The sequence below is a fragment of the Rhincodon typus genome, chromosome 27 (assembly GCF_021869965.1).
Source record: "Rhincodon typus isolate 14 chromosome 27, sRhiTyp1.1, whole genome shotgun sequence".
In the NCBI taxonomy this organism is placed as follows: Eukaryota; Metazoa; Chordata; class Chondrichthyes; order Orectolobiformes; family Rhincodontidae; genus Rhincodon; species Rhincodon typus.
Window position 1 is genome coordinate 8,157,079 of NC_063358.1, and position 20,050 is coordinate 8,177,128.

The 20,050-nt window shown below is 41.4% G+C and overlaps 1 protein-coding gene and 1 long non-coding RNA gene across 2 annotated transcripts in view; one reads left to right on the forward strand and one right to left on the reverse strand.

The window, feature by feature from the left end:
* Positions 1-5,701: 5,701 nt before the first annotated feature.
* LOC109913457 (CCN family member 2-like) lies at positions 5,702-12,383 on the forward strand. Its single transcript, XM_020512967.2, has 5 exons — positions 5,702-6,403; positions 7,037-7,259; positions 8,773-9,024; positions 9,377-9,588; positions 10,728-12,383. The coding sequence occupies exons 1-5, from the start codon at positions 6,335-6,337 to the stop codon at positions 11,025-11,027; spliced, it is 1,056 nt and encodes a 351-aa protein (XP_020368556.1). The 5' UTR covers positions 5,702-6,334; the 3' UTR covers positions 11,028-12,383.
* Positions 12,384-14,751: 2,368 nt separating this feature from the next.
* LOC125486234 overlaps positions 14,752-20,050 on the reverse strand; it is a 54,623-nt gene continuing 49,324 nt past the window's right edge. Inside the window, exon 3 of the long non-coding RNA XR_007264922.1 lies at positions 14,752-16,651. This is a non-coding gene — a long non-coding RNA (uncharacterized LOC125486234). The remainder of the gene's footprint in view (positions 16,652-20,050) is intronic.

The window sequence follows — 20,050 nt, forward strand, 5'->3', positions numbered from 1 at the left end:
GCCGCTGAGAGCCAATTGAAGGCTGGTTACTGTGCATTGTGTAGCAGCGCCAGCTGACAGGCAGAGGCTGCTGGTGGTAATGCAACCATCTAGTCCCGAATCTTCGAGATATCCAGACTGCAGATGGGTGAGATGAGAAGGGGAGTCATGGTGTAGGTGGTGTTGACAGCAATGGATAGGAATAGGTCCCAGCAAACACCCCATCCCCCATTCCTGTCATCAGGTCCTCCAATCAGGTACTGAGTGCCTTGAATGAGGGACCCCAACAGGACTTGTTTCATTTGAGCTTCCTACATGGCAAGTCCCTAGAGTGTTTCTGGATAAATATAGTGACAGTAGCATGAGGGTCTGAGATACCAATTTATAAACCTCACAGGGATGAGAAACTCCACAAGCCCTTCCACCTCATGGGGTACAGAAGTAGGAAGGTGCAGGAGGCCCCACTCCACACCCCCTAACCCTTGCCATCAAACTTTCCTCAAGGAAGGACATGAAATTCTGCCCACCATTCCCACTCCTTGAACCCTTGGAGGTTTGACTTCAACTTCTGGTGGTACCTTTTCCTCTTCATTCCTCCATCTTGGAGACTGTTGACAGCTTCAACTGATTGGAGTAGCTACATCAAACATCCTGAATCAAGCCTCCTGTGTTGATCAGATCCACAGTTTGGATGCTTCATGTTATCTGCTGCACAAAGGACACTGAACATTGAATGCTGTTATCAGGCAAATGGAGCAGTCTCTCAGCTTTAGCCTGACAGCAGTTTAGAGGAAGAATGCTATATGGACAGATTAACTCATATAAACTCCAGTGGGAATTAAAATCGTCCCATCCTTGAATCTTTCTGCTGACACAGCATAAACAAGGCTGTGGAACAGTCATTGATGTTTACAAATGCTACTTGAATGTGCCCTCGTGTCACCTGAAGCTGTCTTTTTTGAACAGTTCTGTTGGCATTCTGCAAATGTAGCTAGGCCCACCTCTCCTTGGTCCATCCTGGGGTCAGACATTGCCACAGATCTGAGGGTGAGTTGTAATATTTGCAGCTGTGTGGAAAGACCAGACAAGCTGGGATTGTTCTCCTTCGAGGGGCAAAGGTTAAGAATTAATGGACTCTTTCAAGATTATAATAGGCTTTGATTGACTAAATATTTGGAACCTTTTTCCACTGGTGGAAGGTCTCTAATCTAAGACAAATAACAAAAGATCCAGAGATCAGAAGAATCTTTGCAATGAATTGTTATAATCTAGGACATACTGCCTGAAAGGATGGTGGAAGCAGACTCAATGGTGACTTTTAAAAGCTGATTACAACAGTTTGCAAGAACAGGGTAGTGTGACAACTAATTGAATAGATCTTCCAATGGCTATTATTTATTGCCTTGTCTGGTCTTTCCGCACAGCTGCAAATATTACAACTCACCCTCAGATCTGTGGCAATGTCTGACCCCAGGATGGACCAAGGAGAGGTGGGCCTAGCTACATTTGCAGAATGCCAATAGAACTGTTCAAAAAAGACATCTTCAGGTGACACGAGGGCACATTCAAGTAGCATTTGTAAACATCAAGGCAATGATGTAACATTGCGTTGAAAGACTGCACCTCCAAAGATGTAGCATACCCTCAGTGCTGAACCTCTTCTTCAGGCAGAATTCTTCACTCACAATTTCTACCCCTTTGGGAACTCACAGGCTAATCTGCCTGTTAAACCATGCCATTACCAGTTTATCCATGGATAAAATCCAGGAAGGGGCTTGAATGGATGCAATCACTTGCACCAGAAGACACTCACCAATGAGAGAGTAGGCAATGGTCTTCTGGGACTATAGCAACTGTCACTTTTCACTACCTGAGTAGCACTGCACTGAAGAGTTCACCTCAAATTATGTGCAGTACTCTATGGAGTACAGCTTGATCCTCCAAATTTCTGACTAGAGTATTTTAGTATTTGGAATTTAGTTTACGAAGTGTGCTTTTACAGCAAAGACCACCTAAGGATATAATTCCTCTTTTCTTCATTTATCCAAGTGATAAAGATATCAATCACCTCTGGTCACTTTTCGACTTTCCCTGAAGACACCGATCGAAATTCTGATGTTTTGTACAAACAAAAGCTTCTGATAGCTCCCCCAATAAACTTTTCTCATGAGGTCTGTACACAGGACCTTTCCTCTTCTGAAATAAGGTGCTTCATAGAAGCAATTATCCGACAAAATTCGGCACCGAGTCCATAAAGAGATACTGTGACAGGTGACCAAAAGACTGGCCAAAGAGGCTGGTTTAAGAAGCATCTTAAAGGGTGGAGAGATAGAGAGACGGGGAGAGATTTAGGGACAGAATTCTGGAGCCCAGGTAGCTGAGGACATGACTGTCAACGGTGGAGCAAAGGGACAGGTGTGACTCGAAGTGGAGGACCAGAGAGAGTTGTAGCGTTAGAGGAGGTTACATGGAAGGGCAAGGTCATGGAGGGATTTGAATGCAAGGATAAGAATTTTTAAGTCAAGATTTTGCCAAGCCAAGATCCAGTTGCAGGTCAATGTTGACACACGACTGCAACTTAATCAAAGTTAGGATATGGGCAGCAGAGCTTTGGATGAACTCAAGTTAGATAGAAACTGTAATGTATTTAATAAGGTGGGACATCACTGCTGAGCCCAATCCTTTCCCCACCCAATATTTGCAATTCATAGAAAGTGTCACTGAACAGGAATCAGGTACAGGAATCCTGGCTGGAGGGCAACTCCTGCTACTGAGGCCAATTGCCATGAGATTATAATGGGTCCAATTTTAACCATGTGAGGCAGTTTTGAATAGGCTGAAAACATGCCGTTAAAGCCAAGCAGTTTCTGGAAAAAAAAATGCACATACAGCCACATAAAGTCCTAAGTACATTATGTTTATGTAAAAAAATAATTTAACTTAGTTGAGGCATCGATTTGTCGCAAATCATATCCATACACCCGCTAGTGGCACTTCTTCAAGCAACATATGGGAAGGAGAAAATAAGAACTTTACCAATTTACCAATTTCAAAATCTCCCCATCCCTGGCCTCATCCCATGACCAACCCTCCCTCTCATCCCCAACTCCTTGACCTGACACAACCTGGCCATCTTCTCTCCCACCTATCCGCCCCTCCCACCTCACTGACCAATCCCCACCACTCCCTACCTGCACTCACCTATCACCATCGCACCTACCTTCCCCAGCCCCAACCCTCCTCCCTATTTATTTCAGTGCTCCCTTCCCCCTCCCCCATTTCTGAAGAAGGGTCCCAATCCGAAACGTCAACTTTCCTGCTCCTCTGCTGCTACCTGACCTGCTGTGTTCCTCCAGCTCCACACTGTGTTATCTCTGGCTCCAGCATCGGCAGTTCTGACTATCTCTGAGAAAATAAGAACTGATGTTTTTATATGTAAAAGGGGAAAAACTCCAAGTGTAAACACATATATATATGTTATTGAGCCTCTGCAAAAATTGTTTCTTTGCAAATAGTGCTGTGTGTACAGCTCTGAGTCCAAGGAACCTTGGACGGATTTCTATCATTGACTGGGAACATGCTCAAAACCACAGAGCAATGAGGAATGTTCAGAATGTGTTATGAAAATTAGATTTGCCCCATCCGCACTGCCTCTGACTTCTCCCAAAAATAGCAACATTCAAACAAACAAATCTGTAAAAACAAACTCATGCACCAGATATAGTTTTATCAATTGGAACATAATGCGAATCACTAATTTCACCAGAGCCTCGCTATACCACTCAAGTGGTAATTCCCTACAGAATATTGTCTGTCACCTTAATCTGTTTTCCAAAACATGAAGAGGTCTGAAGACAAACTGGTGCTGGTTTACAATCTGTTCAGTTCTGGCAATTATTTTGTTGTCTCTGCACTCACTGGTGTGTAGTAGGACAAATATAATCATTTCGTTTATTTCATAATAATAAAGCAACCTTTTAACATGCTCGGGTGTCTATGTCAATGAATAAACACAACCCGCCCTTCCTGTAATTACCCTCTCTTTCGCTTTTCAAGATGATAAAATTGTAAGGCAAATAAACAAATTAAATAAATATATCCCTTATCAAACTGAGCAGTATAGACCAGAAAATACCGGCTGCACTTTTTGTTTTCCCTTGTACTAAACTCAAATTAAGGTAGAAGAAGTCATTGGCCTGAAACATTATTTCAGTTTCTCTCTCCACAAATGTTGCCAGACCTGCTGAGTTTTTTCAGCGTTCTCAGTTTTGAGTTAAAATCTCCAGCATCCACAGTATTTTATGTTTTTGTAAATGGCCTTCTTGCTGAGTTTACAATCCCAATTGTGTTCCAGCAACTTGCACTGAAACATCGGGTGAAGGCAAGACTAAGTTCAACTGTGATGCCACATGCAATCAAATGGGCTGCATAGTGTTTAAAGTTTAGGATGCCACATGAAAAGCTATCATTTTAGTGAGGTACTAGAGGAAGATCAACCAACACCACCAAAATGCTAACCATTCAGAAGAAGAGAAACAAGAGAACACTGATGGAAAAAGGAAGAAATCAAAATTTAAAATGCCTTAAAGCAATCAAACTCACTGCAGATCGAGGTTAAGCTGCTTCAGACATGTAGAAAGTTATATCCAATTTACTGCACAGAAAGAAGCCACTCAGCCTCACTGGCATTTCTGCTCCACAGGAGCCTCCTTTCTCATCATCTAACCATAAGATGGAATAAATAATAAATTTTACAAAGGAAATCACTTTAGCCTATATATCAAATTTGAACAATGATATTCAATACAATGTATGCACCCAACTGAACATCAACAATATGAAACGCTGAGATGAGGGCCACAATATCAAAAAGGCTGAGACCATTAAGGATCTATGGGACCTCTAAATGGTCTGGGTGCCTCTGAATGGTTTTGGGAATTCTTAATTGGCTCAGAACCTTGGATAGAATGGGGACCGTTCCCTGATTGGCACAGTGCCCTGTGGCATTTGAAGTGGCACTGAAGCTGCTCCATTTAGAAAGAAGATGAGAATCCGTCTGCTCAGTCCAGTCTGTTTTAAATAGAAAAAAACCTGAGTTTACAAAGCATTTACAAATACTGAAATTATGTGTGGAGAAGCTACAATCTGCACAGCAAGGTTCCACAACTAGCAATGTGACACTGACTAGATAATCTGTTTTATTTGAAGATGTTGATTGAGGGACAAATATTGGCCAGAACACCGGGGAATAACTTCCTTGCTCTTCTTCAGAAATAGAGCCATTGTATCTTTTACAGCCACCTGTGACAAGTGGTGCCAAAGTTTCAACCTCTCAGCCACAAGGTGGCACCTCTGACAATGACGCACTCCCTCAGTGCTGTCCTGAGTGAGAAACAGAGATTTTTGAGCTCCAGCCCCAGAGTGGGACATGAATCTGGAATCAAAAAGACTGCCAAATAAGCTGACACTCATTTGCATCTTTGAATTAAAGTCATATTAGTAGACCATATCTGTAGAGACCTTTAGAGCTACTTAACTGTAAAATAATATGTCCAGTGAAATATGTTTAAACATGTAACCCTGAATTATATAAAAGTTTTAGGTCATTATACAAGATAATTGGTCTTTGTGCACTGTTTGTGTGAATGTAATCTCTAAGAATCTAAGTGATAGAGAATCTCAAAATGGTTAAGAAACACTTAGTTCAGTTCAGATATCTGGCCAGCAAAGTGTTATTGAATGACAGATTGATGTGATCGTACTGCAAAAAAGGAAGCCATTTGGCCCATCCACATGTACTGACTCTCCAATACAGTGATCCTTTCAGTCCCATCGCCCCCATACATTTTAAATGGATCTTTTACAAACCTTTACCGGTTTCTCTTTTGAAAACTATTACCAGTTCTGCTTCCACCACATCAGAGTTTCCTTTCTCTTCAAAAAAAATGGAAAATCACCGCAGTGTGATCGGTTTTGAAAGGCGAGGTGTGAAGGAAATATTGCGTTGAAGTGGGTTCCTCCTTTTGAAGGAAAACCACAAATATTTCAGGTAACGTCTTCTCGGCTGGCGGTTTCATCTGAAACCGCTTTTTGGAAATGAGGAATTGGAAACATCCGCCAGGAATGTGGCCACATCGTGGCCGCTCGGGATGTTGTTGAAGCGGCGGTGACCCGCCCTCTGAGCGGCTACTTAAAGAGACGCAGTTACCGCAGTTACTGAATTGCCGCAGAGTCGGAGGAGCTGGATTGAAATCCATTCGGTCTGTGCTGAGGAAATCAGAAACTACCCCTTAGCTGCAGCAAACCGGGACATCAAACAGAAATACATTAGGTTCCTTTTTAGGGGAAAAACGCAATGTCTGGTGAAATGGGTTTGACGTTCTGCCGATGTCTAGCGTTGTTTCTTGTCCTCTCTTGGTCTTGGGTAGGTTCAGTTTCCTTTCAGTATCAGCGCAGCTCCGCGGGCGCTCCCTCGCTAACCGGCTGATCGACCACGGGTGGAAGCAGCTCACACATTCGGACGTTGCGGAGGGCAATATTGGCGATGATCACAGCTCCCACTGTACACCACCGCCCTGTGTTCAGCACTAGGTTTCCGAGCGTTGCGTTAAAAGGGGCTCAAACTCCTCAGATTGTTAACCACCGTTTAGGGGGGTGGGGGGGGAGGGGGGGGGGGGGGGGGTCATGTTTGTCAAACAAATTGCCTCTGATTCTTGTCCCCTGGTGAACTTGTGCATTTAACTACATCAAAGACCGGGATATCGTTTTAAAAAAAACATGATTTGGATGGAGCAGTTTTGCAAAATTCATGCAAATAACAAGATTTTATTAAATGCACACAAAGCCGCGTACTTCCTTTAGGTGTCATTATGTTTCATATTTTCTCACTTTAAAGCGGACAAATAATCCAAATGGGTGTCTGTTTCCGATAATTTGCGTGTCTATTTGAATAGATGGGAATTTAAGATGTAAAACTTTGTTTCAAACTTTCGCCAGCACCATCACACTTTGAACTAACTGTGTGTGTGTGTGTGTGTTTTGTTTTTATCCTGTTCAGGCCGGAGTGGGGGCTGAGGACTGTGAGTTCCCTTGCCGTTGTCCCCCGGGACCCTCGAGCTGCCCTGCTGGGGTGAGTCTACTGACTGACGGCTGCGGCTGTTGTAAGGTCTGCGCCAGGCAACTGGGCGATGTGTGTGACTCCAGGCAGCCGTGTGACCAACACAAGGGGCTGTACTGCCATCCGCCCACTCTCTCCAGCGGGCAAACTGGCATCTGCATGGGTAAGCTACTGAAGAAAAAAGGCCCCTTCCCATTAGGAAGAAGTGGTGGCTATTTATAGTGTCTTTTACTTGCTTAGACCCCCAGATGTTTCTGAATTGTCTCAGAGATAGTAGGAACTGCCGATGCTGGAGAATCTGAGACAACAAGGTGTAGAGCTGGATGAACACAACAGGCCAAGCAGCATCAGAGTAGCAGGAAGGCTGACGTTTCGGGCCTAGACCCTTCTGAATTGTAATCACTTTTGTAATGTAGACACATGAACTAATTTTCCCAGAGAGCACGCCCCCACAAACGACCATTCAGTAATGGATAACCAAACATCATTATAACATTACATCATGGGATGGGAAGTGGGATTAAATAGTTGTTTTTGCTTGGCGCATACTCAAAAAGGGTCGAAGAGCTTTTTTTCTGTGATGTAGACAGTTTTTTTTCTGACTGTATGGCCCTAAGTGAATGCCATGACTAATTAGCAGGTCTGGCAGCAGAAGAAAGCTATTTTCTCCATTCTGCTGAAGGGGCCACAGACGTGAAAGATTACAAAAACGCAAATAGCTGGAGAAACTCAGCAGGTGTGGCAGCAGATGTGCAGAGAGGCCAAGTTAATATTTCAGGTCCAGTGATCTTCCTTCAGAACTCCTGAAAGATTTAACTGTTTCTCTAACCTGCTGAGTTTCTGTGGCATTGCTTGTTAGAGAAACTGCTGGAGAAACTCAGTGGGCCAGTCAACATCTTTTTCTGCTCATACTTAGATTTTCAGCATTTTTTTTTTCAAATTAATGGTTGGTTGAGGGATATGTTGGCTATGACACTGGGGAGAGCACACCCACCCTTCTATGTGTGATCTTTCTTTTGCACCTGAGGATGGATGGGGGTCTCTGTTTATCCACTTAGTTGACAGTCAGTGCCCCTCAAAGTGCAGCTCTTGCTCATTACAGTGTTAGCTTGGATTGCCTGTTGGGGGGTGCTGTGCTTGTGCAGGAGCAGTGTCCCTACCTCTGGACCAAGAGACCCAGGGTTCAAGTTCCATCTGCCTTTGTGTAATAACATCTGAGCAGTCTGTCTGGAAAATACATGGATTACCTGCTTGTATCAATGAAATTAATCTGAACTTCTTGATTATGCTACGACCTGAAGGTTACAGGCTTTGCTTTGATTCTGCTGAGAGGTAGCAAGTGTTAATGTTTAACATTTTCCTTGGCGTTGCAAGTAGCAGACTAATTATTGAGTTGGCATTGGACTCTGACAGGTTCAAGTGTAATAAACGCTTAAAAAATGCTAGGAACCTTCTCCAAGACCAGTAGCATGAAATGAAAAGGAGTGAATATTGAGTCTGACCTTTATTGTTTCAACAGGAATTTTGAATGTTAAAGCGTTTTTTTATGGGTCACCTGACTCAAACTGTTAACTATTTCTCTCTCGCCACAAATGCTGCCAGACCTGCTGAGTTTCTCCAGCAAATTCTGTTTTTGTTTGTTCTTTTTCTAATTCCCAGTTTTAATTGTCTTTTAGCCAGGGAGGGAGCTACCTGTGACTTGGGAGGAGTGATCTACAGGAATGGAGAGACCTTCCAGCCCAGCTGTAAATACCAATGTACCTGCATGGACGGAGCAATTGGCTGTGTCCCTTTTTGTATGGATGATGTGCGTCTGCCAAGCCCAGATTGTCCTGCACCCAGACGAGTGAAGATCCCTGGAAAATGCTGTGAGGAGTGGGTTTGTGACCAGCCTCGGGATCACTCGGTCTTCAGTGCAGCCATGGCTGGTAAGGGTTAATCCTTCACTAAACTTAGTTCTCAGTTTCTCCAGCAATCATTCACCAGCTGAATCACTTCCATGGCATCCTTTGTCATGGAGATATAGCTCCTAATAATATTCACAAGTAAATATTTAACAGATTCAACAGAAATGATGGGAAAAAATAGATTGGTTTATATTAGTGAGCAAACCATCTACTGAAATGTGCTTTGCTTAGATTAGTAGTGATGATTATGCCACTAATTACAGTCCTTTAATGCAAGGGAATCTGTTAAATCATTATTAAGACTTTTTTTGTTAAGGTTTTGAATGTACATGGAGTTTCCCTACCTCTTAAATGTTGTTTTTAAACTTTTCAGTTTATAGGCAAGAAGCTATTTTTGGCCCTGATTCAACACAGGTCCGTGACAACTGCATTGTCCAAACCACGGACTGGAGTGCGTGCTCAAGATCATGTGGAATGGGGCTTTCCACCAGGGTAACTAATGACAATAGGAAATGCCGCTTGGAGAAGCAGAGCAGGCTGTGTATGGTCCGGCCCTGTGGTGCCCATCTTGAGAAAAGTATCAAGGTATTAAACTCCTCACAACATGTCAGTTTAACAGTCTACCACAGAGGAACGCCCTCTGCTTTATGTCAGTATTTTAATTGTTGGTTTCTTTTGAAACCTGTGCAATAACCCATCTAAATACTAGTACAATTTTATATTAAGATTTATAACTTGTTTTCATTCTCCTCTAATTCAAAATTACTGCCTAATATGGCACTAAGTCAGGCAAACCTGCAAAGTTCCAAGTACATTCTTGTTCTGTGCAGAACCTAGGAGTAGGCTATTCACTGTTTAATCCCTTGAGCCTGTTACCCCATGCAGTAAAATCATGGCTGATTAGCAACCTTACTCAATGCTCACTTCTGCCCTATATTGCTGAAGCTATTTTTGGCTGATAAACCCTGTGCTGAATTGTCCGATCTCCCCTGGAAATGTAGTGGCAGCACTACAATTGAATACAAAACTGAGGAGGAAATTATCAGTTGCTTAGATGTGATTTTATTCCCCGTCTTAAATTGAACATTTCTTTTTTGTTTTATTTTTAGTTTTCACCTGGGTGTTTTACAACCAAATATCAATCCTTGTGCAAGATATGTTGACAGCAAAATCTTAACATCTCCTACTGTGACACGATAAAATATGCCACAGCTGGATAAATCAGGAAGGGGGGAATAAAGCAAAAAACGGCAGATGCTAGAAATCAGAAACAAAAGAAATTGCTGGGAAAACTCAACAGGTCTGGCAGCATCTGTGGAGGAAAAATACTCAATGTTTCAGGTCCAGTGACCCTTCAGAGGGTCCTCTTCTCTGAAGAAGGGTTACTGGGCCTGGAATATTGACGCTACTTTTGATCTTGGTCCTCCCAGACTGGGGGAGTGACAAATATATGCCAGGGCTTCAGGTCATTGAAGAGCAAGCAATTTCAGATGAAGTATTGAGGAGGTGGCTATTGAGCTGATTCACCAGCAGGGGTCAGTACTTTCAGAGGTGAAAAGGGGAATGATGTGTCTTAGAAATAGGTATGGCAACATTAGCTTCAAGTAGATAAAAAATACTCTTTGAAAATGGAATTTGGTCCAATTGTTATGAGTTGATGCCCATAGTACTTGCCTTAAAGTGCCTCCTGGCTGTTTCTAATTTGTTTCCTCCTCTTTTTGCAGCAAGGTAAAAAGTGTGTCCGCACTCCAAGGCCAATCAAGTCAATGAAGTTTGAGTTTTCTGGTTGTACCAGCACGAGATCCTATCGACCCAAGTTCTGTGGAGTCTGCACTGATGGGAGATGCTGCACCCCTTACTCCACCAGCACTCTACATGTGGAATTCAAATGTCCAGAGGGAGATCTTATCAAGAAGAAGATGATGTTTATCAAGACCTGTTCCTGTCACTATGACTGTCCCTCTGACAATGACATTTTTATGACAACATATTACAGGAGAATGATTGGTGACTATGCTGCATAAGAGCAAAAGTTTCCCACAGACTACCTGTAACAGCACTGTATAATTGTCTTTAGATTCAATTGATATCTGCAGTGCTTTACAATACTCTTTCTCCACCAAGGAAAGGTGGATTATAAACCAGCTCATATCCATAAATACCTTGTTCTGAACATTATCCCTTTCTGATTAATCAACTGTTTGAAAATGCAGTCTTGCTGAAAGCGAATTTTAAGATTCACCCAATTGCATTGGTCCAAATTGTTTTTGAATTGCTCCCTTCCAGAGCTCTGAAGTGCAGTGATACATTTTGCGTATAGGAGTACAAATTACAGTTAAATGCTGAAAGTTCACTTGATAAACTCTACTATTATTTTAGTTGTAAGGCTATCAATTATTTTCACACAAATAGGTAGCACAGTGGCTCAGTGGTTAGCACTGCTGCCTCACAGCGCCAGGGACCTGGGTTCTGTGTGGAGTTTGCACATTCTCCCTGTGTCTGCGTGGATTTCCTCCGGGTGCTCCGGTTTCCTCCCACAGTCCAAAGATGTGCAGGTTAGGTGGATTGGCCATGCTAAATTGCCCACAGTGTTCAGGGATGCGTAGATTAGGTGGGTTATAGGGGGAGCGGTCTGGGTGGGATGCTGTGAGGGTCGGTGTGGACTTGTTGGGCTGAAGGGCCTGTTTCCACACTATAGGGATTCTATGAAATTGCCTGACCTTAACTGCAATAGAACTACTTGAAAAAGAAGACTTCATACTGATCTGAGTATTGGCATGCTAATGCCCCCAAGCATAGTGCCTAGGTTCATGTAATGAGCCCTAATAATAAATGAACAGCTCAAATGTGAGACCAGGGGATTAGTTCTACAAAGCTATAGATGAGCTGCTGCATTAGGCAATGGAAAATCATTGAGGTGTTCCCCATGATTGTCCATTATGTACAGGCTCATCTCTCTGCTGGTGGTGCACATTCAAAAAATAAAAGAGCACTAACATCAGCGCTGATCACCTCACAGTACAATGCGTTTTATTATATAGAGTAATGCATTAGTGTTCCAGATGGAGCTATAGCTAAAAACTTCTCTTTGAATCTGTTTCCATCCTAATCCTTTTGAATTGTGAACCAGCCCAGACATTATCTGATCAATACTGCCTCATGTGAATTCCAAAATATCAATGCAAGAAAGCATCATTTTAACATTGTCATAATCATGTAACTGATGTAAATATTGTAATACAAGTGTACAGTTTTATATTATAATATATTGTCACTTACTATTTTTGATTGTAGCAGTTTTTATAGAAGATGCTTCTGTAAGGTGGGCAATGAAGTAAATGTTTGTACTTTAGAATAAAAGAATCTATTTTTTATATAAATGGTCTGTATTTATTTTGGATCCTTTTTATTTACAAATGGGTAATAAAGATGTTTGCGGGGTGGGTGGTGTTGGTGTACATGCCAATGACAGTACTTGCTATATATTGAGCCTTCTACCAAACATCAAGTTGAAACACTATTTGCATGGTGACAGAAACAGGAATATGAATTAACTAGATAACGAGAAATAGGGTGGTAACCAATGATTTATAGTCTAATTAAACAGGTGTAATCAGCAGAATTCCACTGGTATTGATTCTGGGATCTGTACTTTGACATAATATCTATTGAAGTCCTCACCAGCAACAACATAAAAAGAATTGTCTCAAGAGGTGCAACTAAATGTTTGAGAGCAGTGCTACAATTCATGCCCATCCAGGTTCTTAAAGGGACAATGTCATATTTCATTCACCAGTCCAGCTAATGAACAATGTAGGATCGTGATTAAGGCTTGCACTGGATTCTTAAGGAGCTGTGTTATAATTCAGAAATCCTTAAAGGAACTGATGGTGATTAAAACTCAGTAGAGATATTTATAGGAACAGCATCACAATTTCCAATCTAGAAGAGCTTGACAATTAAAGCTTGATCCAGCTGCTGAAGAAAAATGTTGCATTTACATGATTGTTTTATGACCAAGGGATGTTACAAATCCAATTTATATTCGTTATGGTAATTGTCAAAATATGGCTGCTAATTTACACACAGCAATGCTTCACACTGAGATAAGCTACTGAGCAGTGTGAACAAGATAAACCAGGAGAAAACCTTCCAATGTGTAAATAGATCAGGACTGACAGCACATAGATTTCAAGTGATTTCAAAAGAAGTAAGCATGAAAAACAAAACCTTTCTAAGAAATGAAAGGTTTGGCTTTGGAGTGCACTGTCTGGAAGTGTGATGGAGGCAGGTTTAGTTAAGGTATTCAAGAGGATATTAAATGATTATTTAAATATAAATAACGCACCAGGTTATGAGGAAAAAGTAGGCCAATTGCACAAAGTCATGTTGCTCATTCAGAGAGATGGTGTGGACATTAATTGGTTAAAGGCTGCCTCCTGTACTGTGACAACTTTGTGATAGTGCAGAAACTGCCAAATGTTGTGTTTGTATTTGGTGCAAAACATACAATTTTTACATGGAATATTCTTTAATCTGAATGGATATTGGTTCCACTGTTCAATTAACGGGAGCTATGTTTAGATGGGCTTAATAGGTAATTAAAACCTTTAAATATGTTAAAGAGGGACCGAACAGCTAACTAATGTGTGATGGCTACAAAATTTGTTGCTGATGAGCAGAAACCATTTCCACTTTGCACCAATGCAGAGCTTGCATAACAATCTAGGCTCAGGGTCCAACTGACTGCAAAAAGCCATGTGAGATTCCCTGCAGTATAGTGTCTGATAAAGTATGGAGTGTACATTACCCTGAGTACTCAGGAAGGTGCTTAACCCTGCCAATCTTGATTTAAGCAGATTTAAACAATTTAGAGGGCGAAGAATTTACATGTCGCACTGTTGGAGGAATGTTGGCTTTGGCTTGATGAGATAAGTGGCCTCCTTCTGTGTTACATCATTCCATGAGAGCTGTGCTTATGTTTTATTCACAAAAGCATGGAGTTCTCTTACAGCTAGAGAGGGTGCAAACGTTGTAAATACAGGACAGCCTGATGGTGCCTGAATTTTGTACAGCATAAGTATGCTACACAAAGCATTGATGGAGTTATGTCTCAGTTCAGATTTGCCCACCAGATTTATGTTAAGTACACAGTTATATGAACAAAGTATCCCAGACACTTGTGGTGATTAGTTAACTTAATGGAAATTTAGATTTCTGCTTAATTAAAAAAAACACACACACAATTTGTCAAAGCTGTTTATCCTGGACTCGTCATTTTGCAAGTTTCCCAGCTCAAAGGGTAAGCCAACATTTATATTGCATGAGCGGAAACAAAACTGTTAACTGTCAATCAGCATTAATGGACATATTCTCCATGGCTACACCCGTACCAATCAGAGTCCACTTGCCAATAAATCAGCACTCTCTTCCTATGTTATATAAATGGTGGTTTCCCCCCTGAATTTATATCCTTAGCAAAATGTACTGAGCATGATGCAAAGCTTCAATAAAATGTCTCTTTTCAACAATAAAGTTCTGTATTACTAAATGGTTATTTCTATTTAACAAGGATCGAAGAGATAAACTGGGTGAGAATAGCCCTAATTGACTAATGTCTGCTGTGCATAAGTAACTGGAACTTAGGGGCAGAGTGTTAGCGGAGGCAAGATCTGTGGAGAAGCAATGAAAGCACAACAAGGTAAGTGTAAATCGCTTGCCCTAATTTTGCAAATACACACACTGCAATTTCAAAATATCAGTTTATTATTTGTTCAAGTTTAACACTTCCAGAAAATGTCAGCACAACTCATGTATGGTTTTGTTCCCAACTTCTCCTCACTAGAGGTGCTAATTCCTGTTGGGCGGAGATGAGATGGGTACTGCCAGTTCAAGATTTGAACCTGGGATCTTCAGGACTGTACTGACATAGTAACACACTGAAGAGTGCCTTCACTCATGACAGTGGTTATTTCAAACCATATGAAATAGGACCAGGAGTAGGCAATTCGGCCCCTCAAGGCTGCTTTGCTATTCAATAGGATCATGGCTGATTCGACATTCCTCATGTCAACTTCCCTGCTCTTTCCCCTTAAACCCCGGATTCCCCAACTGATCAAGAATCTTTCTATCTCAACCTTAAATATACTCAAGGATTCTGGCCCCACAGCTCTCTGACCAAGGAGCTCCAAAGAGAAACTCTCTAAAAGAAGAAATTCCTCTTAAATCCCAGTCATAAATTGGCACCCCTTTATTCTGTGACTATGCTCTCTGATCCTAGACTTTTCCCATGAGGGGAAAAAAATCCTCTCAGCATTAGGACATTATTAATGTTAACATTTTTGTGTGTGTATATATAAAATCTATCTAAAAATCTTCCATATATGTATAAATCCTTTCAACATATCATCATATAAATTTCAAAGGCTGCATTTACGATGTAACCCGGGATGAGAAACTTCAGTTAATTGGGGAGAAGAGATAGGCTGGGGTTGTTTTCTTTACAGCAGAGAAAGTTAAGGGTTGGTTTAGTAGAGGTGTTCAAAATTAAGAGGGATATTGTTTCAGTAAATAAGGAGAAACTTTTTTGTGTGGTACTAAGTCAGTAACCTAAGGACATGGGCATATAGAACTGACAAAAAAAACCAGCAAATCTTGATCTACAATTTTTCTGGTTGCTAAGGGTTTGGGGCAGATGGTGGTGTGGTGATAACATCACTAGGCTAATAATCCAGGGGCTAAGGCTAACATTCTGGGGACATGGGTTTCAATTTTACCCTGGCAGTTGGTGGAATTTAATTTCAATCAATAAACTTGGAATATGAAGCTAAACTTATTGATGGTAAGTATAAAACCACTGTCAATTTTCATAAAGATATAATTAATTCATTATATCCTTTAGGGAGGAAGATCTGCTGTTCTCACCCAGCCTGGGTTACATGTGACTCTAGACACACAGTAATTTGGTGGATTCTTAACTGTGCTCTGAAATGGCCTAGCAAGCCATTCAAGGGCAATTAGGGATGGATAACAAATGTTGCTCTTGTTAATCATAGTCTCATCCCATGCAAGAATAAAGACAATAAATAAATGAATAATTGCCACAAGCTGCCATACAGGTCTCCATTACAATCACAGTTTACCATTTTGAGAGTGGCATCTTAGTGATCAGCTGTTTATTCATTTCGAAACTCTGGAATTTAAAAGCATCTTTTGTTACTGACAGGTGCAACTAAAGGTTTTGATTTTTAGAAGAAAATTGATAAATATAATAGATAGTGAAGGTTATGTGGTTTTATGTTCATATTTTGTGTTTTGAGAGAACTGAAAATGAGAAATGTGTTCCTAACTGATGCAGAACAGTTACAGACTCTCTGTGGTTATTTAATCCCTATTCTAGAAATGAATGATAGTGAGAGGTGGAGATCACTGTACCTCCTATAGGAAGTGATAACAGCTTCTGACATGTCTTTGTGCCTATATAGTCTTTTTTTTACATTTACCCTTCCTCCCTTCGTGGTTCCCTCAATGCAGTAAATCACAGTAAAGCAACATTTCTCCTGGCAAGAGAAAAGCCAAATATTGTAGAGAATGGAAATTGGAAATAAAATCAGAAAATGATGGAAGTATTCAGCATCCCAGGCAGCATCTGTGGAGAGAGAAACAGAGTTATTGTTTCAAGTCTGATATGACTATTCTTCAGAACTTAAAAGGGTTTGAAAATTTATACTTTACACAGAAGCAGAGGAGAAGCGAGTGAAACCAATAGTGCAGAGGCCCAGTTCAAAAGACAAAGGAATTTCTAATTGGGGTAAAAGAGAAAATGTAAAATGGGTGTAAATTAAGGTATGAAATGGAGAAATGGGTCCTCTCTGTTGAGACCAAAGTAAACGAGACACTTAGAAGACAAGATGTTGGGGTTGTGACACTCGATTTTAATACTATTGTAAAAGGGTGACAAACCACATTGCTTACATTAAACTAGAAAGGCATGTAAAAGAAGGTTTGTTTGTGTTTTTTAGTGTATATGCCTTGTTAGGCTGGTGTAATTAATAATGTTTACTACTTACTTGTATCAACTTCTACCTTTTATTTCATTGCTCATTTCTTGAGTGTTTATAGCTGTTCCTCCTCTTCACATACAATTTCTGTACAAAGTTGTGGCTTTCCCATCAAAAAAGTGTACCCATCTCCGATTTAGTTGAATGTTGGAATGGTCTCAAGTGGCTGACTGGCCTCCTTCTGTTCCTATGCTTTTTTGGCTCTCTTCAGTGCAAAAAAAAATTAAATATTTGATCCTTTCCCTTTTATATAGCACTGTATGGGTGCACTGCTTTTTGAATAAAGGTCCTTTTTTATGTAAGTTTTACTATCATGTAATTTTTTTCATTCATTCATGGGATGAGGGTGTTGCTGACTAGGCCAGCATTTATTACCCAGTCCTAAGTTAAGAGTCAACCACATTGCTGTGGGTCTGGAGTCACATGTAGGCCAGAATGGCAGTTCCCTTCCCTAAAGGGCATTAATAAACCAGACGGGTTTTTCCCCGACAATCAATTCATGGTCATCATTACACTCTTAATTCCAGATATTTGTTGAACTCAAATTCCACCATCTGCTGTGGTAGGATTGGAGCCAAGGTACCCAGAACATTTCCTGGATCCCTGGATTAATAGTCTAGCAATAATACCAGTACACCATTGCCTCCCCAGCAGAAAATAATCATCCTTTCTCCTATTGCAGGGATGTATTTGCATCTGAAGTCTGGTGTTACTGATGTACCCTTGGCTCAATAGCAGTGCCTATTCCCTCTAGAATCTGAAGGCTTCCAGTCCGCTCTACGACCGTAATTACAAAATCGGAATGACACTCCAGGGCAATGCTGAAGGAAAGTTCCACTTTCAGAGGTGCCATTCTTTGGATGAAAAACTAAGTCAATGCCCTGACTGCCCTGTCAGATGGACATAGGTCCTACAGCACTGTTTTAAAGAACCTTTCCATGGTTCCCTGGCCAATGGTTATACCTTATCCAGCATCATTGAAGCAGATTATTTGGTCATTATCTTGTGTCTATAGGAACTTGCTGTGCACAAATTGGCTGTCACATATACTTTGCAGCAGTGATTATACTTCCAAAGTACATAATTGGCTGCACAATGCTCAAGTTATCTCTGAGATTATGGTAGGAATTAATTAATGTGAGTTATTATCTTAAATTTTCCCAGTTTCCTTCTCGCCAGGTTATATTTGTCGCTGCTTTACAAATAGTGTTTCATTAGATGCTGGGAGAAACCAATCAAAATATATTTGTGATGCCTCCACAGGTGAACAGCCAGGTGATAGTCTAGACTCCTATACAAAAACAACCAGTCAAGCAAAATACTGATAATATCATTGTATTGCCTGCATCTTCAGATGTAAAGAGGTATAAACAGAAAAACCCAAAAGAGATTTTTAAATGGTCTTTTGGACAATGTTGACATTGTATTTGTCCTAGGACAATATTTGTCCACCTTCGACTGTTCAGTTACATCAAAGCTGGCTCAAGCATAACCCTCACCAAAATGTGGATACGGCAGCACAGTGGCTCAGTGGTTAGCACTGCTGCCTCACAGCACCAGGGACCCGGGTTTGACTCCACCCTCAGGCGACTGTCTGTGTGGAGTTTGCACGTTGTCCCCATGTCTGTGTGGGTTTCCTCCAGGTGCTCTGATTTCCTCCCACAGTCCAAAGATATGCAGGTTAGGTGGATCGGCCATGGTAAATGGCCCGTAGTGTTCAGGGATTGTAGATTAGGGGGATGTGGCTGGGTGGGATGCTCCAAGGGTCAGTGTGGACTTGTTGGGCCAAAGGGCCTGTTTCAACACTGTAGGGATTCTATGATGATGACATATTCATCTCTAACAGTTCTAACCTTTAAATGATCCCATGGTTCCACACTGAATTGGTGGCAAAGGAGTGCTATTCACTGTTTTATGATATATGATTCCGAATGGATTGAAAGTTGGGAGCTGTGCCCATTTTCCATTGTCCCATTGATTTATAATACTATCTGTTCAGTGGTCTTGGAATGGGCTCAGATGGGCTGAGGAAGCAGCCAGAGGCTGTCAGAGGAAGTCAAGGATAAATGGAAGACCCTAAGTCGACAATATTACTTTCAGCCCTTACTCACATATGTGTATACAATAACAAATGAATGTTTATCTCACCAACAAAGTTTACCCAGTAGATGGCAGCCTAAACAAGCCTGTGATAAACTCACTAACTGGTACAGGGAGGAGTGGGTGTTGAGAGTGTGTCACTGAAGAAACATGAGCAACCTGCAAAACTGCTGCTAGGAAGGTTAAATGATGTGGCTGTGGATTGGGCAAATGTTTTTATGACCATTTTTAAACAGGCTGTAAATATTTTGAAAAGATACATTTTTTTTTCCCTGAAAAGCTGTTTGAGTTCGGCCAGTCTGTTCTAGCCTGGAGAATGACACAATGAAGCTGAAGGTAGGCCACAGCCATAGAGATGGACTAGGGCAGTGCCTCACCACCTCATCACTCTCAATGGAGTGGCCATCAAGGTGAAGTTGCCACTTGAAGGCACTCTCTCCAGCACACCTGAGCTGGAGGCGGAAGTGGAGTGCTGTGTGAGGAGATCATTACAACATCATCAGTTACAGAAGTAGGCCATTCAGCCCCTTGAGTCTCATCTGCCATTTGATAAGATGCTTGTGACCATACACTTCCTCCCCCTAGGATATGGGATTTACAGCTATGTGCTAGAAACTACAGTGCATCATCTGTGATGTCAGATGATACCAGGTCACATAGACCTGAGTGAAAAAGGACTTGATGAAGTCCTGCTGAATCAGGTTCTGTAAGTAATGTAAATAAATGTTCATTAGTGTACATCAATATGGTACCTACTCCCCAGCACTCAAAAGCAGCCAGAATCTGGTTCTAATAACAAGGTGTAGAGCTGGGTGAACACAGCAGGCCAGGCAGCATCAGAGGAGCAGGAAAGCTAATGTTTTGGGTCTGGACCCTTCTTCAGAAAT